General features: G+C 28.1%; 1 protein-coding gene across 1 annotated transcript; it reads right to left on the minus strand.

The window, feature by feature from the left end:
- Window positions 1-5,739: 5,739 nt before the first annotated feature.
- Window positions 5,740-9,235, minus strand: LOC101496955 (BTB/POZ and TAZ domain-containing protein 2-like). Its single transcript, XM_004515791.4, has 5 exons — window positions 9,034-9,235; window positions 8,821-8,954; window positions 8,425-8,728; window positions 8,019-8,335; window positions 5,740-6,290 (listed from the first exon to the last, which is right to left on the minus strand). Exons 1-5 carry the CDS (start codon window positions 9,145-9,147, stop codon window positions 6,068-6,070), a joined length of 1,092 nt encoding a protein of 363 aa, XP_004515848.1. The 5' UTR covers window positions 9,148-9,235; the 3' UTR covers window positions 5,740-6,067.
- Between the last annotated feature and the right edge of the window lie 2,852 nt (window positions 9,236-12,087).

The raw sequence follows: 12,087 nt of genomic DNA on the forward strand, positions 1-12,087 counted from the left end.
ATGCTGCCCATTATATTCTGCCACCTTCCCATAAGGATAATATAATATTTGTATTTAATACTACACATGTGTCTAAGTATCCTTAGAGGTTTTGTTATGGTAGGATTGTGTTACATACAATACTTGGATTGGTGGGTCAATTTTGAAATGTTTATTCATCTTCTAAAATTTTGTGGATTGGATTGGAGTACCCTGGTACTCCTTATTAATTTATTCTGATTATAAATAAATAAAAAATAATTGTTTCAATTTGATTTCTTGTATTATTCATCTCTCATTTATTAAAAAAAAAAATTAGAGGTAGTGATTTATTCTTCTTACTCTTCTTAATTTTCTCTCTATTTTGTACCTTCTGATAGTCAAATTAATATCTATTATATTTCAGTTTCAACAATTTACCTAACCGACTAAATATTTATTTTGTTACCATTTTATCCACATTCTCCATTACTTGACTAATTATGTTTGATTGAATCTAATTTTGCAAAATTAAATTTTGTCATAATGAGGTTGTTTGAATGTAAATTGGCATACATCCATTTTTAAACAAAAAATAAATTATAAAGGTAATCACATGATTAGTTTAACATCTCAACTATATTAAAACTTTAAATCATCAACATATTATTTGCAATACTTTAAAATACTATTAAAAGACAAATAAAGAAAATTAAAATATTATTAGAGAACTATATCAAAACCCAAGAAAATAAACCTAAGACATATATAACTATGGTGTCGTTAAAAAATTTATCAGAAAAATCAACACGGTTAAAACTATAGTAAAAGAAAAAAAGAATGCAGTAAATATCTATTAAATCAGTCAAATATGTATTTAAGAAGACCAATTCACTTTCTATTGAAAACATTTGAAATGTTAGAAAGAAAAGTATTTCACCAACAAGTATTAACAATGTGAAGCTCCATATTAGCAATCATGTCAATACATTGATTACCTTCTTTAAAAATATAAGAGATAATAAATCTCATTTGTTTAACCATCTCAGAGCAATTAAGCCATCTATTTTTAATAGATCAAGGAAAAAACTATGATTCTGAAAAGTCATATTTGTCAATCGATAATCAAACAAAATTCATAGAGAGCGCCAATCATTCTTATATGTTGTTTCAATATCAACCATAATAATCATAAACTCGACAAACAATATAGTTGTAATGGTCAAATTCACAACGTAACAATCCATGGAAGCAACATAATTGTCCCTAAAAATACTTTCGCAAGCAGCATGGTCAGAACATTCATAAGCAACTTTATGAGTATTACATTTATCCAATCTTTGAGAGGATAACAAATCACTTCCTTGATGGTAGGAGTCTTAGGAGGATGAATTTTAATCTAGAAGGACTTGAGAATTTAAAGTTCCTACATAGAATTGGAAACTATGTTAGAAGCATGGTTGTCAAATAAAGATAAATTGACAATAATTATGTTAGTGACAATGTGAAAAGCAAGACTTTTACCTTCAAAGTAGATTTGATTCTTGCAATACCAAATAGTGTCAATAGTAAAGATGATGATGAATAAAATAACATTTTTTGCATTGAGGAGACCAACGTGTAACAAATGGCAAGAAGATATTGAAATTGAACTAGTATCAATTTGAGAATGAAAAATAGATTTTAGTCAAAACCATATCCTAGTAGCAAATGAGCACGACAAAAATATGTGGTTGTTGGTTTTCGTTGCACAATAACAAAGCTCACATCTTGAAATAATTTGACAACCTCGAAAAATTAAATTATGAGCAGTAGACAACTTATTATGCACCAATTTCTAAAACCTAAAAGACTTAAATAGAGGGATGATATTATGTCAAATGGAAGGATAAATAAATTTCTTTAAAGTTTAAAACTCCATAGTTGTTTAATCTTCAAATATGATATCCTCATAATCAAAATTAAGAATAGTATCATTCGTCAACAAAACAGTCAATTATGGATAATTATGTAAGATAATAAAATGAATTCTTCAATAAACAATATGATTGATATACATCCATTTATATATATTAAAAATATATTTTGACTCTAAATATAGATTCGAAATATCAAATAATTTTTACTATATGTTATATCATGCATCAAATATGTTACTTTATTGTGCCTTTACAATATAAATAAATATTAATTGAGTTTCTTGTAAAAAAGTATCAATGGAATTATTTACAATTGTAATAATTTGAATCAATAAATTCAATCTAAATTGCATTTTATTAAATAAGATCACTTATAATTTTTTTAGGTACACTATTTACAAGTGGTGTGATTTAAAACACTCTTATATAAAGGACTAGTGCCTATCACCGCTACAAACCACTAGACTAACCACTTGTTTGTATTCAAACATGCACTACTTGAGCATGGCACAACTTACACTTGTATGATAAATTTTGAATTATTCAATTGCTGAACTATAACCACGACAAGAGTGGATCGTCATCTTCAATTAAGAAACCACTTGCAACTAAACACTGTTGTTTGGGATTTGAATGCCACACACGATTGCTTTATGGAAAATCAGTGTTTTATCCATCGAAAGCTTAGTAAAATATACAAGTCTTACTATTAATTTTGGTTAGTTAGTCCAAGTTGGACTAAATTAAAATAAAGAAAAGAAAATCCTATGTTTGGAGGAAGATGAACAAGTTTAAAAATATAGATGGTTTTGTCAATAGAGTAAGGGACCAAAAGGCCAAGAATTCTAGCAAAAGGACTCACATGTTGATATTTCTTTAATCGTTATAATTGTAGGCATCATCATCACAATCCGAGATAAAGCTTCCAAGACAAGCTTTCAGTGCAAGTAGTTGCAGATATTTTATATGATTGCTGTATTATTTTAATATAAAATTAAAAAATAAAATACCTGTAAAAGAAATTAATTAAATAGAATTAACCCGACGTATTATTATCTTTCTACTTAACCATTTTATGAACAAGTAAAATGCTTAAAAGCAATATAAAATTTAAATTTATTTGGTTACAATTTTTTTTTTTAAGAAAGATAAAAAACTCAGGTATCGAGTTTGAACTCGATATATAGTATTGAACTTAACTATATTGATATTTGTCATTTTAGTTAAATTTTATAGATTACAATATAAAATTTTAAGTTTAATTGTAGTTTTAGTCTCTCTATTTTCATCAATTTACGTAATTGACTCTCTCATTTTAAAAGTCTACAATTTTGGTCTGTCTCAGATTTCTAAACTAAAAATTGACAATTTCACATATTTTAAATGATGTGACTTATAATTTTATAATATAGAAACATCTAGAATCATCAAGATGCATCAATTATTTATATATTTTAGAGCATTTTATAACGATTTCGTTGGTGTTAAGCATTCTAAATCATCATATCATATGTTACGTAATTTAAAATATGTAATATTGTTATTTTTTAGTTAAAAAATTTGTAAAAATAATTAGAACTGTCAGATTTTAAAATAAATAAAATCGATTTCGTAAATTATTAAAAATAAAGAAACTAAAATTATAATTAAATCAAGACTTTAGTATGGGAATATCACGTTATATAAATATATATATATATATATATATATATAATTAAAAATCGTTGAATAATCTAAAAAAACACCCAACATTTTTCTGTTAATACAATAGCCAATCTCTATTAACATAAATTTATAAATAAAAAAATTGTTTATTTACTCTAATATAAAATAGAAAAACAGTTTGATAAATAAAAAGATTATTACGACATTATTCTTATAAAGTTAGTTTAAAGTGCATCATCTCTTTTATTGAAAGGGACAAATGTGTTTGTTTTAAAATTAAAAGAATCTTTTGCGGACAGAGGACTATTGATAAAGCCGAAAAAGGCTTCTTTTCACTACACAAATGCCACTAATTCATTATTCATATACCCCCAAGTACCAGGTCAATCTCTAATATAGTAGCATAGCAACTAAGCCCCACGGGGACATAATTATTGCCGCAAGACTTCACATAATTATGTCAAGTAAATTGACTGAAAAAATAATTTAATAATAAAGTGGATACTACCATTTCTAGTTTTCTAGTAGTGTGTTTGGATGGAGAATTTTCATGAAGAAATGTAATTTTTTTATATAATTTAAGAATGGTAAAATAGATCGAATTCGTGGGACTGGTCTATTTTTTCATCATTATAGGTTGGTTAAACTGAATATTTGAATTCGTATAATTAAATTGATTTAGTTCATTTAGTTTGTTAAAAAAATAAGAGACACACACGATGGAGCGATTTAATTCGTCACGACAAAATAAAAATATTGTAATTTATTTTTTATAACTTTAGTTTCTTTTTTTTACTAAGTCAACCAAACTTAAAGACTCAAAGTAGCTAATTAATTTATCAATCCAATGAAAAACCTCAATCCAAATTAAAGCAAATAAGCATGAGTTTAATGTACGAAGATAAAAGGTTGAGCAGTATGATCTTAATTAGTGTGTTGATACATTATGATTATGAAGATGAGAACATATATTGTCATGTTCATAATGTTTAGTTAAACTTTATGGTGAATTATAATACATTTCTTAGATTTTATATTTTATTTATTTATTAGTATACTGGTATCCACAAGGATATTGTAATAAATTTTTTGGAATTGTTTAATATTAATGAATTTATTTTGAGATATTTTTATAATAGTGATGACTTTGTTTTGGTATTTAGCTTTATTGATAGATTATTGTAGCATTTATAATTTTTATAAAATATTGAAATAAAAATATTTTTTGGCGCCAACCAACCGCGGAACATGGAATACATTTGACTCGACCACCTAAATTGGTTTGCCCCGTCCTACCTCGCTTTTTGGCTGGCTAATGACCAGACAAGTTAACCCGATTTTTCATCCATAATATAAATTACCTTATTTAGATCAATAATTTGGAGAATTTTTAAAATAAAAAGACTTTATAAGATATTTTTTTAAAATTAAACTTAAGGATTTTAAATACCACCTAAAAAAAAGAATATAAAATTTTCTATCTACCTTATAATATATGATCCCTATAATAATTTTAAATTCAAAATTTTGTCTCTATATATTTTAAAAATTGCATCTTAATTCCTATAATTTTTCAATTTATTGTAAATTGTAACTGATGTTTTAAAATTATGCAAATTGGTCATAATCTTTTCGGAATTGTCCTTCACCGTTTCCAAAATTTTTATTTTAAATCAAATTTAATTTTGTTTTTTGTCTTAAAATTTTAAAATTTATAAAAATAATCCAACTTGAATAAACAATTATTTCATTCAAATAACAAAGTTTATAAATCAAATAAATACAAATGAAGCATTTGAATTGTTTAAAATTTTCAAATTACTTCATCTAAACACATATTTTTTTTAAATGCTATTCACCATCTTATCATTTAAGGCCACATCACTTTTCATATTTAATTAATATTTAAGTAAATTTAATTTTGAATTACTTTTGCTCTGTAGGTACAGATTATAAAAAACTCTAAAGTATCAAAGAATTTATCTAATAAAAATGTTTATGTACATAGTTATAATATTCTTGAGAAATAAATGAAATAAATAATCACTATATAATTTTTTTAGTATATTTTATTATTTAAGATTATTTAGGTCTTATCAGACTAATTTCAATATTTGTTATCTGTATCAGTGATTTAAAGACTTGCTCAACATACATGAAATTTAGACTATAGAATATGGATCGAGATAATAAGATATTTATGCCAGTCTAATAATTATTTTTATAAACAGTAAACATAAACATTTTTGAATAATATATGAATGACCATTTGATATTTCTACATGAATAATCTATCAAATATAACACTAGCTGAGAACCTCCTTACAATCCTATGTCGAAAATGGCAAAATGAGGTTCCATTTGCTCACATCTCCTAACAAGACCAAAATTTACAATGACAAGCAAACACTCAATTTGCCAATACCTCAAGTGAAGAGCCACTAACAATAAGCTCACACTATCAAAAAACCCTTTGCCTCCAAAGAACAATAGTGTAATCTATCCAAATTAAGATAAATGCAATCTCAACACGAAACACATCGATCGTCCAATACAGTGTTACAATATTCATTGTAACCAAAACATCTTATTCCTTGGTTGTCTATGGCCACTCTCATTTCTTCATCTCTCTTTCTCTTAGGTAGAGACAGGGAAAACATGACTTTGGCTGAGGCAACCTTTCTCGCAAGTAGTTTCCATTTGGGATCATCTTTCCTTTTCTCTTGCTCCATTTTCAATTGAAATTGCCTGTCACATTACCCAAAAGTAGCTTAACTTTTAGTAACAAAATTTTCAAATGCATGAACAGCAAGATAAGATAAGATAAAACTATCATCATAGATTAGAAGAAAACAAACACAGAGACATGGGTTTTGAAACAACCGAGACCCAGCTATAGTTAAAATAAAAAAAACAAAGAAGCTATCATCAATCATAGATATTTCTTTGTTTTGAGGGAGACCCGTCATTGATGGGACCTTCACTAATTGACACACATATTTGGCATGATTCATAATCATGCTTCCCAAGTTCGTATCGACATATAATATATTGGATAACTACTAACCACCCACTGTTATTACTAGATTTTTTTTATCTAGTTATTACTAGATGTTTTATATCGAGCAAAACTTATCCTTATTAAACAAATTTATGAAATGAAGAATGTCGTTCTTCTTTAATGAATTTTTTCTAATATACAATCCATCATGCCCAATCACTATTAAATTTGGTAGGTGGATTATATAGTAAATGCCCACCTGATGAATAAGCTCTAATATAAGATGTTTACATTGAATTTACCTTATCTTTTTAAATTTTATTTCTAAGCAGACGAGGAGAGACAGATTCAGAATCTTATTTGATCTGTCTTTGCAGCTGAGTGATATCATTTTTCCTATTAATATATGTTGGTCCCATTGACATGACCAGATACGGTGGTTGTAAGGATAGTAGTGAACTGGCTATAAATGATATTTAAAATTAACGACTATGATCGATTGACCAACGGCATCAAGCTGGCCAAATACAGTATTATTCCTAAAATATCAGAGACTAGACTAGCTAAGGAATCAAAATAACAATACGTGTGTGAACATTGCAATATATGGTCGGGACCATATACAATATACAATGAATTAAGCTGGCACTTAATTTTTAACGTGACAATATTTTATGTCGCTAGCTGATCAAAGATGGGACTTTATGCGATGAATTTGGGCACAGCTCAGAATATAAATTCATTATGGAAAAAATACCATTTCTCTGACCTTGGTCCTTTCAATCTCAGTCGCATGTTCCAATTTTCTTATTTTATTAAACAAATAAACTATTTCTAGGAAGAATTTACTTTTGACTCTTCAAAATTTGGGTAGAAGCCGGGATGGAAAAAGGGTGCCGTGTGTGACCGTTTTACCCGTAAAGTAAAAATGAAATTGAACTTTTTAATTAAAAAGAAATTTTCATTCAATTTCAATTATTTTGTTATGAATTTATCAAGTTTATATTGTCGTCCTCCAGCCAGTATCGTCACCAATGACCTCTAACCATCATAGTCACCCATTCACCCAACCAACACTTCTAACAACTGTCATTTGGCTATATATTTTTCCCACGTTTGATCACTCATTACATTCTAAGATATCACACAATCTTCTAACTACTACAACCAAATGATTTTTTTTATTTATATTATCTTTTTCAACTAAATATTTTTAAGCGGAAATGGATCACTTAAAACAAAAACAAAAAATTTACCTCCTTGAAAAAAAAAAAAAAAAACAGAGTACAATTCTAATTTAATCCAAAATTATGATATTTTCCTATTTAAAACATAATAAAATTGACAATTTCATTAAATCTGAAATAATACTAAATCAATTCTAATAAGGAACGTGTGATTCATGTGAATGAATAATAATAATAACAATAATAATAATAATAATAATAATAATAATAATAATAATAATAACTGACCTGCAAAGAGGAACGTTGCAAGAATCGGTTTGTTGACAAACATAAGAGTGAAGCCTAAACAGCTGCCACATACGATTACAACGCCAGCACCCTCCCTTCACCCTCTTCTTACACGTGGCAAAGTGGCGAATCAGAAGCTGGAGACCTTGACACGTGGAGAATCTGCTACACGGTTTCCTCTCTCTGTTAACCTCCACATGGTAAGGCCCAACGTCGGTGCAACCTTCCGTACATATGTGCTCCAAACACTCCATCGCCTCACTCAGTTCCAAATACAACCCTTGCTCCTCCCTATGCCTCCTTGATGTCTCTTTCCTCTGCAATTAATCATCATTCTTTAAATTAATAAATAATCTCATTTACTCAATTAAAATTTAATTTATTAATCAATTGAAACAAAACGCACCGTTTCGCGTTCGTCCATGAACTGAAGGATATCGAGTTCAAGCCAGGGGTCATGTTTTGTGAGGAACTTCCATCCTTCGGTTTTTTGCACCGCATTGAAGTGATTGGTGAGTAACTTCATACAACGGAGACGGAGATCAGGTGCGTCGCAGAGTCTCGCGAGTTGAAGTACATCCACCACGTTTTCTGTTGTCAACCGTTGAACAAGGCCTTTGATGCATCTCTGTTTCAGTTGCGGCACGTTGTACACGTGAGAGAGTGCAAGTAGGTGGATTCCGTATTTGTCCATCTCATCCTCCGTGCACCTGTAACAGACCAAGGGTATCCCTGTCATTCCATATTGACGGCGTCCGGTTTAATTAATTACGGCGTTAGTTGAATTAAAACGTATACAAACCTGGATGAGTAAAGGCAACCGACGAAGGCGGTTACGGCGTCGGAAGGAACGCCGTGAATTTGAATTATTCTTTCGGAGCTTCTATGCTTACGCGGTTGATCTATAATGTTCTCGAGAACCGGCGAAACTGAGGCCTATTAATAAAAAAGAGAGAAAATTAGGAAGTGTAAGATAGCAATGAGAGAAGCAAATAAAAGGTGAAAAGAAACTAACCAAGATGCTTGTGTGAGCTGGAATACGTGTGCCGTCGGAAGTGTGTATGAAGACATCGTATTCGGGTAAGGTTCGAGTGGTATGGAAGTGGATTGGATAGTTTTGGGAATTCATTTGGATGTTTTGTTATTGGAAGATGAGAATTGTGATAATTTTTTAGAGTATGAGGGAAGAATATTTAAGGACGGTTTTGGGTGGGAAGGGGGAAGATGATTGTAAGATCTAAGAAAGGTATTAAAATATCTAAGGAAGGTTGGGACCACACGAGGAAAGTTCACAAGCATTGTGTATTTTATTAACACGCGCTATTATTATTATTGTTATTTATGGGAATCATTTACTTTAGTCAAGACAAAGGACTTTTTACCTCACTCAACTACACCACGAGGAAAACCTGATTAGGATTTCTACTTTAATTATAAGTCATATTTTTTTAGACAAACGCTACGGACATGTGTGTTAAAAAATTATAAATAAAAACAAAATCATATTTAAATTTGTGTTTTTAATTTTTTTTAAATTTGTAAGAAACTAACTATTGTTATATGTTTATATTTTGAAGAGAAATACTACCTCTGGTTCCAAATTTGTAAAGAGTTCAATATCGATAATTTTATTAGTATTAAAAAAAAACAATCATTTTAAATAATTGTGTAAAACAAAATCTTTCTCCCAATTTTTTTTTAAAGCCCGAAGGAGTAATTCGTTGATTTACATATATATCAAAAAAAAATAGCTTATTATTAAAATATTAATCTTTGACTACAAAAAAATTTGTAAATTAATTATCTTTGTCTCTATATATAAAATTTCATTGATTAAATTAAAAAAAGTTAATTATAGTAATAACTTATTACGAATTTATATTGTTTTACTAGATTAAACTTCAAAAAAGAAATAATTTATGATTTGATCGTATTTTATTATTTATTACAAAACAATATGTAATATACTTAAGGGTAACTAGTGCACTTTAAAACCTGAAAGGAACTCTTATAAAAAAAAGATAAAGAAAAATTTCAAAAATATCTTATATAATACATAAATTTTAGAATATTTAATTTGTTTTAGAATATGTATTAAAAAATCAAATAAAATTTGTTTTATAATATTTAATTTTTCAAAAGTTTAAAATTTATTATTTTTGACATAAATTTTAATTTCTAATATATGTTCTTAAAATATTTATCAGAAAGATTCTTGATATAAGTATTATGAATTACTTCTACCTAAAATAAAATCTGAAGGTTAATATAACATTATGTATATGAGACATTTGATGGATATTGTGTGTCGGATAAACTTAAATTGTTTAGTTAATATTGACTCAAATAAAAAAAATTGTTTATGATTTCTATAAATAGTAGTCAAATCATTTGCGTTGTTTATACTTTTAGTAGAGGTAATAATTTTGCCGCTTATCCTTATGTTTGGTTATGTATTTGAAATTCATTTATTTGATATATTGTTTGGTTATTTATAAAATAAAATATTATATGTCACCTATTTCAAACTCTACGTCAACCAAAAAAATCTTCATTTGTCAAATATTTATTATTTTTTATTTTATTTAAGAAAAATATTAATAGGTATCCTTAAAATATGTATTAAGAGTCTAAATATAAAGATATAATTTTAAAAATTATACATTTTATATTTTGAAATTGCAAAACATAGAAATTTTCTTTTTAAATATTATTTTTTATTTTTTACCAAATTAATACCTTTACACCACTTACTAGCATAACCATTTATTCAATTAGTCTATTATGCCGCATGAAAACTAGAATTTGGATTGCCCTATGAACAATCGACAATCAACACATTCATGTTCTGAAGTGGGGGAAAAGTAAACACAATTGTTCTCGAGATAGAAGGTATGACTATGCTGTCAAAAAAAGAGTACATGATTTATATTTGTGTTGATTATGTTTGGACTTACACGCCCAAGTGAATTTCATGCGCTAGCGCGTGGGCAACTTTTTGAGCGAAAAATCAATAAACAAATTACAGTTGCCACGCATGCATACAAGAATTGAGATTACATGGAAAGGATAAACCAGCTCATGAGCCACAGTGGCAGTGACTTGTCCCTTATAAACGGCCCTTGAAGCACGGAAGTGTTACACCTAGCCTTCAGTGTGAGAAATATGGATTGTGAAAGAGGAACTCATTCTAATCCATTCCACCTCAGCAATTTCTTTTTCGTGGCAAAGAAAACTTGAAACTCTGCTTCTTACTTGCGGTGGGGTCCACTTCCCAATAAAGTTGCACTAATAATTTATGTCGGAGCCGACGTGACTAGAACTTGTGAAAGTAATCAGCTCTATGGTGGTGCACCACTGCGCCTGCCTGCCACATGTTGGGTGTGGAGCGAAAAAGAAAAACAATTCTATATAATATTCTCTTTATTTCAAAATGAGTGAATCTATTACGTATAAATACATTAGGGTTCGACGCGGGACACCAAAGAATGAGGATAGGTTAAACCGTTCATTAGAGATCTATGGTCTAATCTACTCATAGTCTGACTTGACTTATTTAATAAAAAGATAGATTCAAGTTATTTTTAAAATCTATTTATTTAATTTAGGTCTGATTCAGACTTATAAAAAAATCTATTAGGTCTGACAGGCCGGCCTATATATATTTTATTATTTATTAATATTATTTTTTATTATTATATTAATAATAATTTTTTTATTTTAAATTATATCAATTAGGCAATCATTCAGTAGTCATTATATATTCGGTAGTCGTTTCATATTTGGTAGTTGTTCCATATTCGGTAGTAATTCAATTAGTCAATCACTCATTAGTCGTTCCATATTTGTTTGAAGGTAATAATAAGTGTGTTTGTTTCAGAAAAAAAAATATTCTTTAAAATCAAAAATTATATATTTTAGGGTTTAAAATATATTTGTTTCAGATTTTTTAAAAATTATTTTGTTAGAAAAATTAAATTTTGTTTAATATATATAGATATGTACATTGATATTGGTATGTGGAGAGCATCATGTGATATGAGTGAGTAGAACATTTAAATGTTTTAAT

Source organism: Cicer arietinum, chromosome 7 (assembly GCF_000331145.2).
Source record: "Cicer arietinum cultivar CDC Frontier isolate Library 1 chromosome 7, Cicar.CDCFrontier_v2.0, whole genome shotgun sequence".
In the NCBI taxonomy this organism is placed as follows: Eukaryota; Viridiplantae; Streptophyta; class Magnoliopsida; order Fabales; family Fabaceae; genus Cicer; species Cicer arietinum.

Excerpts from the sequence above, each read along its gene's own strand:
- LOC101496955 (XM_004515791.4), bottom strand. The coding sequence starts at position 9,147 with ATGAATTCCCAAAACTATCCAATCCACTTCCATACCACTCGAACCTTA. Across the intron at positions 8,955-9,033 it reads CAGCTCACACAAGCATCTTG|GCCTCAGTTTCGCCGGTTCT; the intron begins GTTAGTTTCTTT and ends TTTTATTAATAG. Across the intron at positions 6,291-8,018 it reads TGCAACGTTCCTCTTTGCAG|GCAATTTCAATTGAAAATGG; the intron begins GTCAGTTATTAT and ends GTAATGTGACAG.